We start from the raw sequence: 21,960 nt of genomic DNA on the forward strand, positions 1-21,960 counted from the left end.
TCCCTGTGTCTGTATCAGTGAATTCTTACTCCATTTGACTGTCACAGAAACTTTGGCTGACATGGCCAAAATCAAAATTACCATCATTGTAATCATTCACACACACCACTCTTTTGTTATGATGGAGTATTTTACCATAATGGATCATCTTCATCATCCATGCATGAGTAATGTATTGATTCACTTTTGACATCCAAAACTTGAAAGTCTGGGTTTTCATGTATCATTGTAGGGAACTGGCCTACTTCTACAAAAGTAGCTTTTTTAAAACAAGTTTTAGAGCAGTGTGGGTCTGTTGGACCCTCTGTGATGCACAGATAAACATAGGCATAACAGCATAAAGATGGGTCCAAATACCATATTGACACTTCTGCATGAGACATAAGATACCTAATGATTACTGAAAGGGTTACATTTCACCTCACTTAAAGAGTACAGGTGGATATGATAGATAATTGGGGATTCTCTGCTGATTATCCTTTTGGTATCTGCTAGAGAGTCACCCCTCTCAGTTGATCCCTCAGTTGTCCTTTCAATTTTCACTACTTTCACACAATCGGAGATCTGTCTCCAGAAAGGAATCCAGCTGCTCTTCTTGTCATTCCATTGAACAGTCCAGTTTGCCACGGGTATTAGAAAAGCCTGTTCTCTGTTTTGAGAATAGCAGCTGCGCTAGAGGGGATTACTACTTGGTAGAGTAGCCATTGTTTGGATTTGACATTCCATAAGGTACAGATAAAGACCTGAGCTAAATATAGGTAAGATTGCATTAAAAGACCCATTTTACAGCATTTTAAAATTTACTCAAAGCAAAGCCCACTGAATGGCACTTTACCATTACCTTTCCTTACAGTAAACCACAGCAAACAAAAGAAGTCAAGTGAGAATAAGTATGGCATACATAAAACAGAAATATAATACCTTGTCAGTAAAAGTAAAATGTTTCATAAAAGAAATATATTTTCCATGTTCTCAAATTTACAGCAAAAACTAGAGTCAAGCAATTGACTAAATGAAAATCAAAATGACAATTTTGATTACCTAAAATAACTCAGCAATCAATAAGTAAAAGCAAATTATTACCCCCTTACTTCTTTTTTCAGTGGGACCTCCAAGTGTGTTATGGGGGTGATAGCGAGAATTTCTAAATATGATATGAGGGAAATATAACCCTCACTCTGCTAGATGTCTGATATGCCATGTTTGTGGTCTCTGAAAATTGAAGAATGAATTCTAGGAATAATGGAGGTTAAGAGTAGAAAGAGTATGTGAAGCTTCTGTGAGAGGAACAGGAATGGGTAGCCAAGGACCCTGCTCTGTGGGCATATTTTATGGGGCAAAACGCTTGTGGGTACGATGTGAATTACAGCAGTAATCAACCACAAAGGTTATAAGTATATTGTGTAGGTAATGCGGATCCAGTGGGGAAGCAAGTCATATAAAGGTGGGCATGGAAAGAACAGACTTTTTCTAGGAAACGATGGGTCTCCAGCCACATTTTTGATGTTTATTCATCTGCACTCACTCCCTCAAGGGCATAATCCCTCTCCATTAATTTGTATCCATCCTAGCTGTCTGTAATAAAAGGAACTAAAGAGATGAAGCTCAATATTAACATTTTTGCGGAAAATGAGAGGACCTGAGAGACTGTGGCATTAGAGCTGTGGTAGCAGAGCTAGTAATAAAAGGCAGACTGTTAATGTCTAAGCAGCAGCCATGTTGACTGTGAAAAACAAGTTGTAGAACTTTAGATTATCCATATTTTGGGGGGATTCATCTTCCTGGTTGAGGTATTATGTCATTTCCTTAAGTAGGAAATCACTGTTTTTATTTATCCTCTGTAGTCTTAAAACAGACCATCCTCTTTTTTAATCTTTTTTTTCTCACTACTGGGTACATGCTAGGCAAGAGCTGTACTGTAACTAGCATTATAAAATAGAACTTTAAAACTTACATGTTTTTTTCGTTTTCAATTTCTCCAAAATTCCTACTGAAGGTTATAAAAGCAGCATCCCTTTTTCAGTCCCCAAGCTAATGATAAAATATGCATATGCTCACACCGCAGGCCAGGAACCCCATTTCCTTTCCACAGAAAAGGGAATAATAAACTAAAGATGGCTAACAGCAATAGAGCAAGTATAAAGATTCATATTGTCTCTCTGTCCTTGCTATGCAAGACCCCTTCCTCCTTCTACAATGAAAAGTAGTGATTTGAGATAGGCCCCTCCACCTCCTCAGAGCTAACTGATTTGGTCAGTCATGAGGAGACATTTAAGCTTACAAATCTAAACCTTAGCAGTGAACACCACCACTGTTAGGTCTGCAACTTTTTAAAAATTTTATTTTGAGACACGGTTTTGGTAAGTACCAAGGTTGGCCTGAAACTTGTGATCCTCCTGCCTCCTAAGTCGCGAGTTACCAGTGTGTGCCATCACTCTTTATTTTTGAGCCCCTAATTCCTACACTTTCTTTAACTGTAGTTTTTAGAAAAACTGTGGCAGAACTGTTGACTCCCTCAACAAGTGTATCAAACGGTGTGAGAAGGTTTCCACATAACAGTCCTGAGGTTACTTGAGATTTCCTCAGAAGACAGTGCAGGTGACCTCTTTGTTCCTCTGAACTACACTGGAAGCTTGTTTTGTAAAATAATGAAGGTAACATATGGCAGCACAATAATTAAAGTACTTACGGTTTCTTACACGATAATTAAAGTACTTATGGTTTCTTACCTTTTTTGAAAGTTGCATTATTGGGAGTGTATATTGGTCATGTTTATTTTTATACCTATTTTTATTGATGAATTTTTAATTTTATGTTTTACTATGGTAAATGTGTGTTTAACAGGAAAATACTAATAGAGGAAATGTTAAATTTTTAATATGTAATCAATATTTAGAATAGACATTTTCAACATCAGCTGTTTACTCATACAAAATCTAAAAAGCACAAGTCTTGTTTCAATTACAATGAAAACATAAAGGAAAGTTTACTACAGATTTGCTTGAATTATCGCACATAGAGCAGTTTTCACATGTGAGAACAGCATGTTCCATACATAAGTGTTGCTTAACTGACAACACAGTGTTTTGCTTTCCTTTTTTTCTGACAGGTCATAGCTGTTACCTCTCTTATCTTCCTGTTTTGTCATGAGGTTCCTATATACAGTGTGCACTTAGCAGGAAAATTTAATTTCAGTATAATGTGAAATATGTACGGTTTAGAATAAGCATCACTGTTTGCTACACCAACTATTTAGTTACTAAGTCTAAAAGGTAAGTTTATTCCTATATGAACTACAATGGAAATACAAATAAAACAAATAGGTCTCAAAAATAACCTTTACATCAGTGATCATATGTAAGCAATTTTGACACAAGAGCAGAAGGTCCATTCACGACTCTTGATGTGTTTTATTTTCCTGTCATCTTTTGTAGGACATGCCTGGCATCTTGCTGATTTTCCCTGTTTCTTTTCTTTTTTTTTTTTTTTGTCTTTTTCATTTTTATCGGTACCGGAGATCGAACTCAGGACCGCCTGCTTGCAAGGCAGGTGCTTATGCCGTTGAGCTAAATCCCCAGCCCCTTTTCCCTGTTTCTTAAGGAGGTTCTTGTGATGTTTCATTTGTTCACTGGTCTGCCCCAGAATGCATTTGCAGATACAGGTTCTTCTTCTGCTGCTGTAACTGATCATTTACCAATTCCAGTCCCACTCCTTCAAGAAAATTTCCCTGTGATATTTTGTGCTCATTATTTTCTTTGTAAACCATGAAACTATTTATACTTGACATGTTTAGGATGGAGCAAAACACATCCATATGCCAATGCTTTGTATGTCAGGTGATATCACAGTTGATGGATAATTCATCAACATCTGCTCGGCCTTTCATTGTGTTGTAAAATGTGACCAGTTTTGGCTTTGTTTGTGTTAAGGATTCTGTGTCAATTTTTTACTTTTTTTGTTGTTTGTTTTTTTGAGACAAGGTCTTTGTAGTCCAAGTCAGCCTTGAACTCATTATGTAGCAGACACTGACTTTGAACTCATAGGATCCTCCTGCCTCAGCCTTCCAAGTGCTGTGATTACACATGTACACCACCACACATGCCTTCACTATCAATCTTATCATCATGATGTAACATTGACAGTATTGACTAATTTGTTTTTCTTTGCTATACAGTAGGCCAGTGTTAACATCCTTCTGAAATCTGACGTACTATATACTTCTGAAATCTAAAGTACTATATACTTCTATATTGTGAACTTGTTTTTGGGAATCTCAGCTTTGTTCGTCAAAATTCCTCTGGTGCTCAACTGGTATTGTGTTAGCAGATAGAATCAGTGGGTAACTAAATAGTAGACCAATTATTGAATGTGACATTTGAGTTACTTTTTGAAATAGGTACAAGACTGTTTATGATGTCATGGGCCAGGGTTATAGCTCAATTGTAGAGTGCTAGCATGTGTGAGACCCTGTTCAGTCTCCAGTGCCACAAAACAAAAAGAGTGTCATATAGTTACAACTGCAGGAATAAAGCCCTGTGGCTGAGTTCTGGGATAAATTTTAAATTCAAGGTGTAAAATGTCTTTGCATCTCCAGGACGTACATTTCATACCACATTTGGAAAGTTTATTTGGCATATATTGCCAGAAATTTCCAACAACCATGAAATGATGCTCGCTGTTAGTTATTGTCATGCATTCAGACAGTGTCTGAATTGCTTGGCGGTTTGAAATAAAGCTTTTGAAAAATAAGCAAAGAACAGCTAAGCTGTTACATTTTTTCTTTCTTGGAACATCCTTTTGTAATCAAAAACAGGCAATTTTGAAAGAAACCAAATCTCTTGGATGTCATTATTGTTGTAAAAATCTCAGTGCCACATCCATCACTTCTCCATAAATCCTTTAAACTCTGATTAGAATAGTAAGGTCCTGCTATGAAGGATTTTAGTTTGGATAGTGAGGCATGATAAGTGGCATGATAAGTACATGTTTGAGTATTACTGTTGATGTATATAGAATGTTTTACTTGTATTTCATTATTAAGGTATCGCAAAGATCTTGTAGCACATTGTCCATTACAGTTTCCAGCATTGAACTGCAGTGTTGTCATTCTATCCAATAGGTTTCACCGCCAGCAACAACTTAACATTTTCTGACCCAGTTCTGACATTGAATCATTTATTATACATGGCCATTCTGTAGTGTATTAACTGGTCAAGTGTTTGTTTACATTTATGTTTCTTCTGTGTCTGGATCAAGGTCTTCATCTATAGTTCGCTGTCATATCTGTCGTCTTTGGCTTACATAATCCAAGTCAGCATCAGTAGTCAAATCACTTGAAGACTCACTTTCAGCTTCTTCCCAAAGTTGTAAAAGTGGGTTTTCATGTGACAGTGTACTGAATTTGGCTAATTTTACAAGAAAAATCCAAAGAAAACATTTAATAAAACAGATTACAGGGCCAGGGATTTAATTCAGTGACATAAACGCCTGCCTTGCAAGTGAATAGTTGTGAGTTCAATCCCTGGTACCCCCCCCCAAAAAAAAACACAGATAATAATACTCAAATATGTAACATGGCATAATATGGGTAAAACTCATCTGTTTACACTTTGGCACATGCATACACCTTGCCATTTATTGTACCAAAGTTAGTGAATACAAAGATTACTTCCTGTATTCTCCTAGTGTGGCTGCTGAGATGAACAGTTGGCTTCTGTTATGCTACAGTATATATCCATGGTATGGGCATGTGCGACCCTTAATGCCCCTAAGGATATAATTGCAGACACATCAAATTAGGGACCATCTATATAAAATTTGAACAGTAAAATTTAGTCACATTGCTACTGTTTACACCTGGAAGGATACAAAAACCAGTGTAACATTAGGAGTGCTAGACTGCCTAAATGGACAAACATGGGAGAAAATATGAGTAATCATAATTATAATGGACCCATTAATGCACTTAACTTGCAAAGCACTTTTGTCTCTGTCAATTTCATTTGATCTTTATTACACTGAAGTAATTAAATCGAGCAATTAAAGGGTGGGAATCTTGACAGAGATAACATTTTGATTGTTCTTGAGCAGATATAAGTAATATTATCATAAGTTTTTTTGCTTGCTGCTCACCAGATCAGAGGAGGCCATATGTTTTATTAAAAAGGAAAAAGGATTTATGCAAAGCTAGCTCTCAAGAGGTGAATGTGCCCATTTGTCTCAAATCACCATCTTCACTGTACAGGTGGGCAAGGGTATTTCTAGGAAGAAACAGAGGAGGGGAGCACAAAGAGACCATACAGGTCTCCCCACTTGCATTATCTCTGCTGCCATCTTCAGCTCACTGCACCCTTATTGTGGAAAGGAAGCTTGAGTGCCAGGCTCCAGGTGTCAGCATCTGCTGGTTCTGTCACTTTATCTGGGCTGAGGAGAGAAGGGTGTGTTGGTCATGTACTCAGAAGGAGGGACTTTGGAGAAGTTTCTTACCTCTAAAAGAAAAATTACCTTGTAAAGTTCTATTTTCCAGTACCAGTTACAGTAGTTCTCACTGTCTTTAGGACTTTGATTACAGCCATAGCATTTTAAATTTTAAAATAGGAAATTAAAACAAAAATCTGTATTCTCTTTTAGCCCACTATATCAGTCAGTGCTCACTAAACATTTACTATAAGAAATATAAATATATTTACATTTTTAAGCTAGGCCTACAGTGGCCACCTGCAGTGTCAGGTGTTGAAGAGTATAAAAGGGCTACCTGTGCTGGAGATCAGAGGATCCATTCACAGGTCAGAGTCCTGGAGCTCCCTCTAGAGTCCCAAGTAAGTCTGTATCGAGAGGCCTCTGGCCTGTGCTGGAGGCCAGGAGCCGGGCGCCCAAGGTGAAGGCAAAGACTGGAGCTCCTGCAAAGAAGCATCCTCAGCCTTCCTGCTGTGTCTCCTCCTTACTTCATCCAGTCTACAAGCCTATCAGTTAGTGCCACTGAGACGCAGGGTAAGTCTTCCCTCTGCGGTAAATCCATCCAGCCATACCCAGAACTGTGCCATCCCATCATTTGGATAGTTCTGGCTCAACATGACAAAACAATTAACACCTTTAGATTATTTGAAGCCTTTTTATTTCCAGTTTCAGCTGCAGTTCACTTGTTCTTTTCAATGAAAATACTGAAAATAGAGCTCTTAGAGTTTCCTGGTATGTACCAGTTACTGGATTTGGAGGCTCGAGGGTCTCTTCCTAAAGATGGTTTACAGGTTCTTTCTATTCTGTACAAAACAAAGCTGAGTGTGGTGGTGCACATCTGTACTTGGGAACCTGAGGCTGAGGCTGGACGATTGCAGCAGGTTCAGGGACAGCCTGAGCTCCATAGTGACTTCAAGGCCAGCCTGAACTATATATAATGAGACCCTGTCAAAAGAAAAAAGACAATTTAAAAGGTAGTGAGGTTTTACATTTGTTAATGGTAGGAAATATGCTCTGTGCAGTACACTCTGCAGAATGAGAGCAGTCCACTGTGAAGATGCAGTAGCAGCCTTCTTTTCTCCCCCATCTGAGGTCTAGATTCTCCTATCAAAACTGGTTTGTTTCTCACAAGAATTGAAGATACCGATCTCCCATTTGTCCCAGGTTTAGGGCTTTGAGAAGTGTTCTGCCTTTATGTCCTAGAACTGTGATCAACAGATTACCTGCATTTCCCATCGAGTTTGCCACACCCTACTCTTCTGCTTCATACCTTCATAATGAGCACTTGAAACCTGTCATTAGAAGGGGAACATGCCAGGGGAACTAGTGCATGCCTGTAATCTCAGCACTCACTCATGAGCGAGGCAGGAGGACTGTTGTGAGTTTGAGGCTAGCCTGTACTACAGACATGTCTCAAAAACAAAACAACAAAGCAAAACCTATCAGAAAATTAGATCTGGAGTTATCATTTCTGAAATCAAGTAATACAGAAGCATCAGTATTTCAAGAAAAAGTTCCTGATGTATGTAACAGGCTATTACTGTGTGTAAAGCTGATGAACCTGCCTTTCATCTGTTTATTTGATGAGATTTCTTCTAGGGAGGTAGTTTTCTTACTAGGAGCCATTTGAGATTACAAAAACGTTAAACTGTCACACAAAATTTCCTCAGAACAAAGATTTATCTATGTAATGATGATACTGAGTAAAACTTTAAGTGCAATAAGTGACATAAATGCAGACCTTTAATATCACATATATTTAATATTATCTTTATTTTCCTTTAGGTAGCTTAAGACTTTGAAGTTTGTGGCTTTCTAATCTGACCAAAAAGATCAATTATCTATGATATTTGGACTCCAGTGTGTTGAAGCTTTCTCTTCTCACAACTACAGAATTGAGTCCTACCTTTTTTAATATGAATATGGGAAGGAAAATTTCTTATTCTTCTCCACCTCTTCCTAGGAAATATGGCCTTTCAGTAGTTCCATATTTCAAGCTGTTCATAAGTTTTTGAACCATAAGCTCAGCTTAGTTTTTAAGTGAGGCTAATTATTTTTCAAATACCAAAAGTTTCATTAATTCAGATAGTCTTAATGTCAGTGTAAGTGGGCTAATATCCTTAATGTTTTTTATCTTTCAAATTAGTAACTCTTAATTTTGATAAATCATGTTTATTAAATATTATAGACTCATATAATTGTTTCACTGGATATTTATAGAAAACTACAATACATTTCTTTCCCCCATCCATGTGTGGTAAATTCCAAAAGACATGTTTATTTAGTGCTATGAGGGAAAAGAAGAATCTGATCTAGTGGAGAATTTATTTGATAGCCAGGATTTAGAATGGAGCACTTGAACAAGAAGGTATTTTTCCTTAAAGAAGCGAAGCCTGAAGAGAAAAGAGTATTCAAAAAAAATTTGTCCTAAAAACTATAAATAAATGGTAAGTTATAGTGTAACAGAAATCCCCATCTCTATACCAGCCAGTAAACTTCAGTAACAATAGTTCTGTTCCAGTTCTAGTTGCTCCTCCCTCTCTTAGAAACTGCTGGTCACTGTGATCCATAGCTGGTCACTGTGACGCACACTGTATAACCCAGTCCTTGACTGACAAGCCATTCTGCTTCTGTGCTTCCTGCTTGTTTATCCTATATAAGCCCTCGACCACCAGAGATCAGGGCCTGATCAATGCCTTGTCGACATAAATTGTCCCCGAATCCTGGGTAGTATTTTGGTGTTTCTGCTTGCCATTGTATCTGATGTGTCAGCTGGGAAGACTGACTGTGCTGACCTCTTTGGTCACTGGTCACGGACAGAGCAGGGACCTCTCCAAGCCCTGATGAGAACATGCACTCTCAAGATTTCTCAGGTCCACTTAGAGATCTGGAGGAGGATTCCTGGCTCCCCTGATGAGAACGTGCACTCTCAAGATTTCTCAGGTCCACTTAGAGATCTGGAGGAGGATTCCTGGCTCCCCGCTTGAGCAGCTCACATTGGATCCCAAAGGGAGTAGGATACAATCTGTCTGTCTGCCTACCTGATTCTGGTAAGGTCCTGAGAGGCACCCCAGTTAATCAGTCATTCAGTCCTGCTCAGTTCAAATAGAAGAGCTTGATCATCTTTTAAGGCCACTCTCATGGGGAAAAAGGGTTGGAATATTTAACCTCAGAGTGCCTGCTGAATGAATATGTGCATGGCCCAGGCAGCAAAAGTAAGAGGCTGCTCCATCTGTGCACCAAGACTGGGAAGCACTGATTGTGTTAGCTGATTAGGCCCTCACTTGCAGCTCCATGGTGATCAACCTATGGGCATAACAAAGGCCTCACTTGAGCTAACTGGCACCGAAATCCCCACAAGGTGCATGGCCAAGTGAGCATCTGAATGGTCTCCCTGGAGGAGGAACCCCCCCCCCCCCGTTTATCTGTTGTTCTATCATTCAAGGGTGCACAACATACACTATAGGGAAATAAAATGGGAACTAATTAAAGCCCTCAGGAAATGGGGCTTTTACAGAGTTAAAAATGAAACCAAACTGTGCCCTGCATCTCAAGAAAAAAAGGAAAAGAAATCCATTCATCCTAAGAATTCTGCCTTGGCACCCTTGTGGGCTGCTGCAGTTGTTGTCCATGTGGCCTCACTCCCTGGTCCCAGCTCATCTATCCCCAGCCAGTTGAACCAGTTCCTGTTCATTGCCTGCATTCAGCCACAAAGCCCCCCTAACCTGCATATCCTGATCAGATGGCCTCATTTAATGCCCACCCGAGATGACTGTCAGCAGTTTCTTCTGAGTTCCTCATTTTGACTGAAAAATACTGTTAGCCCTGACATGAGTTATGCACTGTCAGACCCAATAGGTAGGACAAATTGGCCCCCCAGAGCCTGTGGTCATTGTAAAAGATGGGGGCAAACCCTGTGACTTTCCTGGGAGACAACAGAACAAAACTCTGCCTTTAAAAGTCCTTCTGTCAAAAAGTTACCATCACCAGGCAATTAGGACTCTTGCCGCTTCCCCTTCTGTCAGGCACAAACTTACAGCCTGGGAGGACATCTCCTTCACACCAAACCAGTTAGCCTTGCTCTTGTTTAACACTAAACTTTCATGTTTGTTCCCCCCAAAAAAGATGTTTATATCAACCTGAGACAGATAACTGCAACCTTTACATTTCAAAACCTCTCTTCCCAAAGGAATAAGCTAAAGACACACCTTTGGGCCTGGCCATCAGTCATGCTAACTCATTTTGACCCATTGCTGTCTGATGTAACAAATTACAAACACATCGAGCCACAGATCAGCCAGATAGACTGTTAATCACCTTGGATAAGATCTCTGTGCTGTCAGCAACACAAAAAATGACTTCCTCTGCTTGCAGATTGTTCTCATAAGCTCCTTCAACTGGGAAAATCCTGAGATAAAGGCCAGGCTCACTTGGACTCAGTTGCCATAAAGGGTTAAAAACTCTCCCTTCTCAACTCTGTACCTACTGTCAGCAGCTCCTTCGACACTAATACTGAAGAACACCACTGCGTTTTAGATAGGGCCCAAAACTGGTTCAAGGCAAAAGTCTGTGCCCCTGTGGTGGATCCTGAGGTTTGGGGGAACACGGTTCTCCCCTGAGTGCATCCAAACTAGGACTGAAATGCAACAGAGGGCCATGAAGCTTTAGATCAGTACTGTATTGCTCTCCTGGCAGACCTCAAAAGGGAGGCAAGAAGCCAATGAACATGTCTGAAAGTTACTGAAGTTATCCACTGGAGCTTACTCAGACTGTCAGCCTCTGGGAATGCCCAATGGCCTACCTGTGCAAATACTTGGATTTGTTTACTAAGGGCAGTCTCTCCTTAGACCAAGATCTAACTACTCAGGTGCCATGAGCTACACTTGAATAAACTTCTAAAAAATGGCTTCCCTGCTAGCTATGGTTTTTGTTAGTTTACTTGTATTCTGCTTACCCAGTCTTTGCTTCCCTGTTTTCTGCTGTCTTTTTTGCCTTAAATTATATGAGTGGTTGCCCCAAGAAAATAGAACAAACACTTTACCAAGTTTTGGTGAGCATCCAAGTGCAATAGACACCCTCCTAGCTCAGATTAACTCCTTCATTACCTTGCCTGGGTATGCTACAGAACACAGGCCCAATTCTAATTGGGCCTTGTCTCAGAAGATCACATGTAATACACTCAGCAAAGATTTGCCAGGGAAACTAAAAGAGCAGGGAAATGTAGCAGCAAATGCACCACCCTCCAGCCAATACATTTGTTAGTTGCCCAGGTAATAATTCCTGTTCCAGATCCAGCTGCTGCTGTTGCCTAGGAACGAATGGTCACTGTGATGCATAGCTGGTCATTATGATGCACATTGTATAATCCAATCCCCAATTGACAAGCCATTCTGCTTCTGTGCTTCCTGCTTGTTTATTCCTTGTAAGCACTAGACCATCAGAGATCAGGACCTCATATTTTGAGAATGATCTCGAGCAGTGCCTGTTAACATAAAGTAAAATCTACCTCCAAGTATGCCATTCTAATAGCCACTTTCCTTAAAGGAAATATTTTATATTCCTCCAGAAAGTATTTCTGGCACACTTTAAAAAACTCCTTAATGGGAAAATCTTCACTGGCATTTATTTAAGGTAGGCTATATGAAGAGAATGCTACAAATATTAATATATTAGAAGACAGCTATACGTACATTGCTTTTATTAATTTTCAATTTGTTGAAAGTAACTTTTTTCTTGTTATTTTTTTATTTTAGACCTGGAATGGCCAAATATCAAGGTGAAGTTCAGAGTTTGAAACTGGATGATGATTCAGTTATAGAAGGAGTAAGTGACCAAGTTCTTGTGGCAGTTGTGGTCAGTTTCACTTTGATTGCTTCCCTGGTATATGCACTTTTCAGGTGAGACTATAGGACAAATAAATTGAAATATTATTTATTTCTAAGGGTCAATGAATTTTTGACTTGTAGTAATATCATATACTAAGAAAAATAATTTCAGCAAGCACATATATTTACTAAAGTACTTTGTTTCCATCGAAATTACATTTCCAAAGGCCAAGCAGTAATATGTAATAGGAAAAGTAACTAATTTTAGTAAGTGTATGTATTTCCTAAAGTGCTTTATTCTCCATTGGACTCTAAATGCCAACACATTTTTCTTGTGTTAACCAGATAAGCTAATCATCCACATTTGCATTAAAGTGTTAATATTTTCTATGAGAATGTCATTTTTTTAAATAATTGAAAAATAGTATCATTAGTAGGTAACATAGATAATTGCAAAATATTTTCAGTTTTTAAATGGAAAAACTGACCAAAAAGAAAAAAATGTCTTTGATATTGTAGAGGAAAAATAAGATTAGAAGTAACTTTAATTAATTATTACAGAATCAAAATAGTATTTAAAGGCTTCATATGTCTATATACCGATATGTAGTCTATATGCCAATATTTAGAATAGTAGATTTTTAATCTTCAGAATTACAAATCAGTGTTTTTCTTGTAAAAACTGCAGAAAAGATGGTTAAGCAGAAGTTATTCGTTTACCTTTGTATTGATAGTCTCTTGAATAACGTCTTGACATCAGTAGGGCTTTTTCTAGAGTGATTCTTTGTGGAGAATGACTAAATAATAGTAGGTTTAAGTGAATTCATAACTAATACAGGGAGACTGGCTGATGTTTTAACAGAAACCAAATAAAAGTATTCTGCGTATCACCTGATGAGACTGCCTTCAGGCCTGCTCTGTTCAGGTCTGATAGATGAGGTGAGTAAGACAAAGGAGCAGTCTTACTGTCAGTTGGGAGGACAGCTAATGTGCTCAGACAACAGAATCAGGATCCAGAAATTGCCGACCCACACTCCAGTCACCTGATCTTTGAGCGAGGTGCCAAGAAAATGCAGCAGGGAAAGAATTCCCGGTACTCATAAAAAGAAAAAAAAAGACAAAAAAAATTTTTTTAAAAAAGAGGGTAACCCTAGATAGATTCATGCCCAGTACTACCAAAAGGGAACCCAACTAATTTAAATGAGCAACCAAGTTGAGATGACATTTCTCCAAATAAAACATACAAATGGCCAATAAGCACATGAAAATATGTTAACCATTGCTAATTAAGGAAATACAAAAATCAAAACCACAGTGAGATGCTACCTCACACCCACAATGATAAGACGGCTACTATCAGAACTAGACAAAATAACTAGGATTGGTAAAGATATGGAGAAATTAAAACCCTTGTTCGAGGCCAGGGTTTTAGTGCAGCAGTATAAGCGCCAGCCTTGCAAGTGCATGGTCATGAGTTCCATCCCCGGTACAAAAAAAAACCCTTGTTCACTGTTGGTGGGAATGTAAGATGCCATTGTTACAGAAAACATTATGGCAGTTCCTCAAAAAATGAAAGGTTGAATAACCATATAGTTTGGCTATTCCACTGTCCCAAATGACTGAACATAGAAGTTGGAAAAGGTATTCGTAGTTTTAACTTAACAATAGTAGTACTCATGTGTTCCAAATAATTGAAAGCAGAAATTGGAAAAGATGCTTGTAGTTCTATGTTAATAGTAGTAGTATTCATAGCCAAGTGAAAGCAACCCATTCAAACTTTCCCAAAATCTTGAAGAAGGAGCATGTCATGTCTTTCTCATTACCATGCTACCAAGGCCTGATAAATTCAGGACAGTAAAAGAAAGTTACAAGCGAATAACACTGAGTAACATAAATGCAAAAATTATCAGCAAATACTAGCAAAAAACAATCCAACAATAGCATGAACAAGGATCATACATTATGACCAGATGGAGTTTACCTCTGGCAAGAGAGGATGGGTTGGCATACATAAACCAATGAATATAATACACTATAGAACAGAATGAAGGAAAAAAGTCTATGATCAGTTTCAAGAAATGTAGAAAAAGTATTTGACATAATTTAACATCCTTTCATGATAAAAATACAACAAATTAGATATACAAGGAGCACAGTAGAGGACATATTTGACAGAACCACAGCTAATATCGTGTCAAGAGTGAAAAACAAAGCCTTCTAAGATCAGTAAGAAGACAAAGATGCCCACTTTTGCCACTTTTTATTCAGTATGCTAGATGTTATAAGCAGAGGAAGTCTGCAACAATAAAAAAAGCATCCAAGAAGTAAGAAGTAAAATTATCAGTTCATGAATGCTATGGTCTTATAAAGATTACACCAAAAAATGTTAGAACTAATAAATTAATTCAGCAGAGTTGCAGGATATAAAATGAATATGCAAAACTCAGTAACGTTTCTGTATATTAACAATGAACTATCCAAAAAAATAAAAGTCAAATTTGCAAACTTTTTAAAAGAAGTTGAGTTTGACCAAAAAGATATGATTTGTATATTGAAAATTTGTTTGGGGGATGAAGATTGGCAGTACTACAGGTTGGACCCACTGCCTTTGCACTGAGCTAGATCCCCAGCCCTTGCTTTATTTTATGAGAAAAGGCTTTCTAAGTTGCCCAGGCTGGGCTCAAACTTGGGATCCTCTTGCCTCAGCCTCCCAGAAGAGTTCAGGAATTACAGATGTGCCTCGCTACACCCAGCCATTGAAGATTTTTATAAAACATTAATGAAAAAAAGTTGAGTTCACAAATGTATGTGATGATATACTGTGTTTATGTATGGGAAGAGTTAATACTGTTAGAATGTTCATAAAACCCAAAGTGATTTGTAGAGTCAGTGTAATCTCTGTCAAACCCCCAGTGTTACTTGCTTCTGCAGCACTAGAAAAACAAGCCTGAAATCTGTGCACATGTTCTTCCCCACCCCACCCCCCAATCCATTTTCAAGAAAAAAAAGAAAAAAAACTAAAACAGAATTTCAGAACACATCAGTCAGGGGCAATCTTCTTCTTAAAAGAGCAACATTGAAAAAAAAGAAAAAAAAAGCTGGAGTCATCACACTACCTGATCTCAAAATCTGTAATGCTAAAGTAATCAAAACAGCATTATAGACCCAAAAAACAGAATAGAGTGCCCACAAATAAATCTATACATTTATGGTCAAACATAATGATTTGGTAGGTGTGTATCATATGCCTGTGATTCTAGCACTTAGGAGGCTTAAGCAGAGAGTATCACTGTGAGTTTGAGGCCAGCCTGGGCTACATAACCAGACCCTGTATCAAATAAATAAGCAAAGTGTTGACAAACAATGGGGAAAAAACAGTCTCTTCACTAAAGCATTTAGGAAAAACTCGATATTGACAGGCAAAATGATGAAGTTGTACCCTTCAATTCAGTTAAAAATGAATTAAGAATTTAAGTATAATACCTACAACTTTAAGAATGCTGGAAAAAAATAACAGTCACCACGGAAAACAATATGAAAGTTCCTCAAAAAATTAAAAACATAATCCCAGCATCCAGGAGGCTGAAGCAGGAGGATCATTGTGAGTTTGAGACCAACCTAGGCCATAAAGTGAGCTCAAGGCCAGGTAGAACTGCATAGCGAGACTTTGTCTCAAAAAGACAATAAATAAGAAGCTACCATATAACCAACAATTGCATTTCTAAGCACAGTATTTATTAAATTATTATTACTATTATCATTTGGTTGTTTGAGACAAGGTCCTAGTATATGTGAGGCTGACCTTGAACTCACTGATAGCCAGTTTGACCTCATACTTGATGTGATCTTCCTGTCTCAACCTCGCAAATGCTGAGATCGCAGGCATGTACCACCACACACAGCTTGATTATCAAGTGATAAAATACAGATGCTGTTGAAAGATGGAGTGAAAAGAACCCTTCTACATTTTTTGGTAGGAATGTAAGCTAGTACAGCCTCGATGACAATCAGTAAAGAGTTTCCTAAAAAAGTAAAATAAAATAAATTAGAAGTTCCATTCAATCCAGTTATTTTTCTGGGTATCAGCCCCCAAAAGTTAGACATTATATTACACTGATACATGGATAATCATTTTTATAGCAGCACAACTCACAATAGCGAAATCTTTAAGAGATTTCATGTCAGTCAACCAATGATTGGATAAAGAATGTGTGGTATCTATGCACAATGGGGCACTACTCTGCCATAAAGAAAGATGAATTGGAGTCCTTTACTGGACAGTGGATGCATCTTGAGTCCATAATGTTAAGTAAAATAAATCAGGCATGCAAGCTGCAGTACTGCATGATCTTTGTTTTATGAGAAATTACTCAGCTTTATAAAGAATAGAGCCAAGCATGGTGGCTCTGGAGGCCACCATGAGGTTGAGGCAGGAGACTGAGGCTGGAGGATCATAGCAAGTTTGAGACCAGCCTGGGCTACAAAGTAAGCTCAAGGCCAGCCTGAACTGCATAAGACTCAAAAAGACCCCCCCCCCAAATACATATTTATTCCTGTTGTTTGAAAATAATCTGGGTAACCTTGGAGGCCCTTATACTAACTGAAAGAAGCTAAGAACAGAAAAGTAAGTACTTTATGTTCTCATTTACGTGTGGAGGCTACAAAAGTTGAACTCAGAGAAACGGAGGTAGCAGAGGTTGTCAATGGCTGAGGGAATTTTGGCCAGAGGGTGCAAAGTATGAATTAGAATAAATGATTTTTTTAAGTAATAAAAAGGAAGGAGGCAAAAAGCTAAAAAACTCACAACACAAAACCATAAGTAAATTAGCTCACTCAAAATTTGTTATTATTACCAGATTAATTTTTTAAGTACTTCTGCCATTAATTTTTCTAATTTCTCTACTATGTTTAGTTTTTTTTTCCACTACAGATTGGGATGATACAAAGTTCAAACTAAAATTTCTCCATTTATTAAGGCCATTGTACATTGTAGTAGATGTCAGAAATTTAACAGAATAGGGATGTTTATAAAAATAACTAGCTAATGGTCACATCTGAGTTGTATTCAATTTGGGATTGAATTCATTTTAAACTGGAAAACAATCCCAGCACTCTGTGAGACTGAGAAGGAAAGCTTGTAAGTTCAAGCCCAGCCAGAGTGACCAGAGCAACTTGGTAACTTAGTGAGTCTTTGTCTCAAATATTTTTTAAAAAAGACTGGATATAGCTTAATGTGAAGGCCTTAAATTCAACCCCCAAAATTTCAATCCTGCAAAAAATAAACAGGAAAACATTCAGGGGAAATTGATAGAAACAAATTTATAGAAACAAATCATAAAATTTTTGAAATAACTGAGGCTATCCAGCTTTAGGAAAGGGACCATTTGTGTTTAAGTGTGGTAAGGGCTTGTTTTGTTAACGAATAATGCCAGTTGGGTAGCACATGCCGATAGTCCAACACTTGGAAAGCTGAGATGGGAGAATCTTTTAAACCTAGGAATTAGAGACCAGCTTGGACAATACAGTAAGACTCTGTGTCCAAAAAAAGAAAAAAATTAGAAGAAAAGAAAAAAATTCACTCTGTGTGGCATCATGGATAAAACAAGATGTGACTTTGGCTTACCCTAAGGAATAATTTCACATTAAATTAAGTACTCCTCTTTACTTAGACATTGTTTCAAGTCTGTCATATGATTAGGTAGGAGGTCAGTTTAAATTTCTATTCAATGCTCCATACTCAAACTTAATTGGCAGTTATAATCTTATTTCAACAGAGGTAATCAGTGGGTGAATAGGTTGGGGGATGTGGGTAGTTTGGCTTAAATAAAGGGACCTCTCATCCCTTTTTTCCAGTTTCTTTGATGGTTTAAGTCATCATAATCTTGTCATTTTTATGTTGTGGTAAAATAGACATAACATAAAAGTTCTCCTTTTAACTCTTCCTTGTTTGTTTGTTGAAAGAAGACCTTACTGTGTAGTTCATGCTGGTCTTGTATTCACCATGTATCCGAGGCTGGCCTCAAACTCACAGCGATCCTCCTGCCTTACCCTTCTATGTGCTGGGATTAGAGACAAGGGCTACTGTGCTCAGCTTTTGTTCTTGCCCTCTCCTCCTTAACTACCATGGGAGTGAAGTAGTATTTCATTATCATCTTGAATTGCATTTCTCGAATAAATAATATTATTATTTCATATGCTCATTAGCTGTTTGTTGATGTACAGTACTTCCATTGACTATCTTGATGCCCTTATCAAAAATCTGTTGATAATTGTTTCAGACAGTTTGGGCACATATAATAACCATCAACTAAATAACTTGAGCATCATTTATTGTCCCAAGATCAAGGTGTAGCTTTCTGTCATCATAATGGAATACCTGATACAACCAGCTTACCAAGAGAAAAGGCTTACATCAGCTTATGTTTTCACAAGCTCAAAAAGTCATCAGTTGGCCCCATTGCTTTGGGTTAGCCTAACCAGGCAGGGTGGCAGGGAGCAGAGCAAAAGGTGCCCACTTGTCTCTAGGAAGCCAGAGAGGATAAAACTGGAGCCCCAAGGTTGCCTTTAAGGACATGACCCCAAAAACATAAAGATCACTACTAAACCCTCTCCCAGTAGGTCCACCATGGGCTGGGGGAAACTCTAACACATGGGTTTGTGGGAGACTGAATATCCAGACTATGTAACAAAGCGTTGGTGGATCTATGTCTGGTGTCTAGAGCCTGCTTCCTAGTTTGCAGATGGCTGGTTTTTTATTCACAGTGCACAGACAGGAAAGCATGCCTTCCATGTTTCTTTTCATGTGTGGTGCTAGGGGTTGAACCCCAGGCTTTGTACATACTAATTCCTTCATTACAGTGCCACTTTTATGGCCTAATTACTTTCCAAAGGTCTCATTTCCAAATATTGTGACATTAGGGATTTAGAAGTTAAACATATGAATTGGGGTTGGGGACACACAAACATTCAGGCAGCAGCAAGCATGTATGTGAGAACTGATTTCTGAGCTCTTGTGTTCTAGTCCACTGGTTTATAATGTCCTATCATTTTCTCATATCTTAGTTGGTAATAGTAAGATGCCACTAAAGGCAGTGGTTCAAATACAGAACCCAAATACATTTGTTGTTACTGTATGCCAATGATTTATGGTCCTTTGTCTTTGAGAAGGAAAAAAAAAAATTACCAAACCAGTTAAGTTGTATATATCCCAGCAGAGGGGCCAGTAACCTTTGATACTACAAAAAAAAAAAAAAAAAAAAAAAAAAAAATGATACTTCAAAGCACAGGAGAAAAAAATAGATGAGATCAAGTTACAGAAATTTGCAAGACTCTTTGGACTTGTTTCTGGTATGTCAACAAATGATAGCTAGAAGTGATACTTTAGGAAAGAACAGAACTTTCTGAACAACTCCAGTTGCATTGGAGATGATATCAAGAATCAATAAATGGGATTATATCAAATTAGCAAGCTTCTGGAAAGCAAAGGAAACAACCAATGGAGTGAAGAGATAACCTATACAGTGGGGAAAAAACTTTTGCCAGCTACACTTAAGACAGAGGACTAATATCTACAGTATTTAATAAACAAGTACTTAATTCCCCCCCCAAAAATAAAAGACCCATTCAAAAAATAGGCAACTTAAATGAATAGACACTTCATAGGAGAAGAACTACAAATGGCCAGTAAATATATGAAAAATGTTTAGAGAAATGCAAGTTAAAAACAGTTGATTCTAAAAGCCTTTAATTCTTAGAAAAAAAGCCAGTTTATTCCTTCTTATTCCTGAAAGAATAGTAATCAAAAAATCAAGTGATAACTAATGCTTTCAAGGTTGCATAGAAGAAGGAACCCTTCTACATTATTGGAAATACAAACTAATACAACCATTATGGAAATTAGCATGGAGATTCTTTTTAAAAAACTAAAACTAGAAATTCTATTCAACCCAGCTATTCCCCATTCTTAGATACCTTTCTGAAAAATTAAAAGTCATATGAAACATGCATATTCATACAATTCATAATAGTAAAATCTTGGAAGTGGCCTACAGATCCATCAACAGATGAATGGATAAAGGAAATAAGCCATCTCTACACAGTGGGGCAATGCCACAGTGCCATAAAGAAGGGTAAATTTGAGTCCAGTGTAGGAAAATTAATATACCTTGAGACCAAATGTTAAATAAACCAGACACAAGCTTAAATTTTGCATGATTCCTTTTATGTAAGAAATCCAAAGCATAAGTAAAGAGCAAAGTATAGATAGATAATAGGAAACAGAAATGTATCTTTTTGCAAAAGAAGGGAATCAAGAGGTAGAGGAAGGGTAAGGAAGAGGAAGAGCAGCATGAAGAGAGAAGTAAGGTGAGTCCTGTGCGTGCCCCTGCCCCCAGGATGAGTGTAATTGTGTACCACAAACACATACTAATGATTGTTACAGAAGAACAAATAGAATATAAATTATTACAGCTACAAAACACTGCTGAAGAAAACACACGTACACAAGGCATGCGAATACTTTCCATAGCTTGAAAGAAAGATGCAAATACTACCCAAAGTGATCTGTCGTTTGATTCCAGATTTCCTAGTTCGGCTTTCAGTCTGGGTTAATCATCTATTGTTTTCTAAACTTCTGGTTCTGTACTTACACTGCTAGCTTCCAGTGACCGTTAGTTACTCAAGTTGGACTGTATTCAGCAGTTTGGGAGATTCTTGTTCACTGGCTACTACTAATTCATAGTAAATTCTATGACTCTACTACTAATTCTGCTGTAGCTTTAAGGAGTCTTCACCTTACTTTAAATGGAAAGAAGCCCAGTGAAAGATTTTCCAGGCACATGGTTCATGTCAGCACTCAGTCTTCATTGGTTTTTGCTTTTGTTTTTGTTTTTGTTTTCTTTCAGTGGAAAGGAAATGATTTTCTATTCTCAAAGAATAGAGAATTTTGTCTAGCTGAGACTTCACTGTTATTTAAATGGGATGATTCTTGGGCTAGATAATTAATTTAATTGACTGCTTTCACTATATAGATAGGTATCTTTCATAGATCATTAGTTCATTGATAAGAATATAGCTTATTTTGAAATGAATTAACCAAAATTCAAGTCTAAACAGTTCAATAGTTTCATTACACTTATATTGTACTTCTGTTTAGATACTCAACTGTAAGTTGGTTTTGTATCCTTACTGAACTAATGCTTATATTTTATCAGCTTTCTTTGTAACATTTGAGTTATTCCTAAAAACTGGGTATTTATCAGATGCATTTCTTTAATTTTCTGTCCCATTATTATTTTGGTTCGACATGGCCAACCCAGAATGTAAAAGCTCTCTAGAATATTGTTGTTCATGATACTGAAAGTTAAAAAGTCTGTAGTCAAATGAGACTGCACTGATTCACTGTTTCATATGACTCAGCCCCACCTTCCAGCCTGACCTCCACTTGAATTTCACTGCTTGTCCTAACCCGTGCTTTCATATTAATCACCAGCTTCTTAGCTTTGCCTCTCCATTTTGAAGTTAATGTTAAGATATTAGTGATATATTAAATTTTGGCTTTTTTACATATATAATTTTAGTTTCTGCTTTGTCCCCCTCTTCTCAAACTGAGAAGTTAGAGAAAGACTAATCCCTCTGGGAAAGGTTTAAATACTATGTAGAAAGATAGAGCTGCTTATTT

The 21,960-nt window shown here is 37.6% G+C and overlaps 1 protein-coding gene across 5 annotated transcripts in view; it reads left to right on the forward strand.

Moving 5' to 3' along the window:
- Positions 1–21,960, forward strand: part of Rnf170 (ring finger protein 170) — a 58,945-nt gene that overhangs the window by 22,322 nt on the left and 14,663 nt on the right. For 3 of the 5 annotated variants that reach the window (XM_003474625.5, XM_013157501.3, XM_005005739.4), the window contains exon 2: positions 12,210–12,353. In XM_003474625.5, the coding sequence (XP_003474673.1) occupies positions 12,217–12,353 (137 nt within the window). In that variant the 5' untranslated portion in view covers positions 12,210–12,216. Of the gene's footprint in view, positions 1–12,209; positions 12,354–21,960 lie in introns of those variants that run through there. The other 2 variants (XM_013157502.3, XM_023567013.2) reach the window with 2 other exon arrangements.

This window comes from Cavia porcellus, unplaced genomic scaffold (genome assembly GCF_034190915.1).
Source record: "Cavia porcellus strain 051 isolate PalLab524CR breed Dunkin Hartley unplaced genomic scaffold, mCavPor4.1 scaffold_26, whole genome shotgun sequence".
In the NCBI taxonomy this organism is placed as follows: Eukaryota; Metazoa; Chordata; class Mammalia; order Rodentia; family Caviidae; genus Cavia; species Cavia porcellus.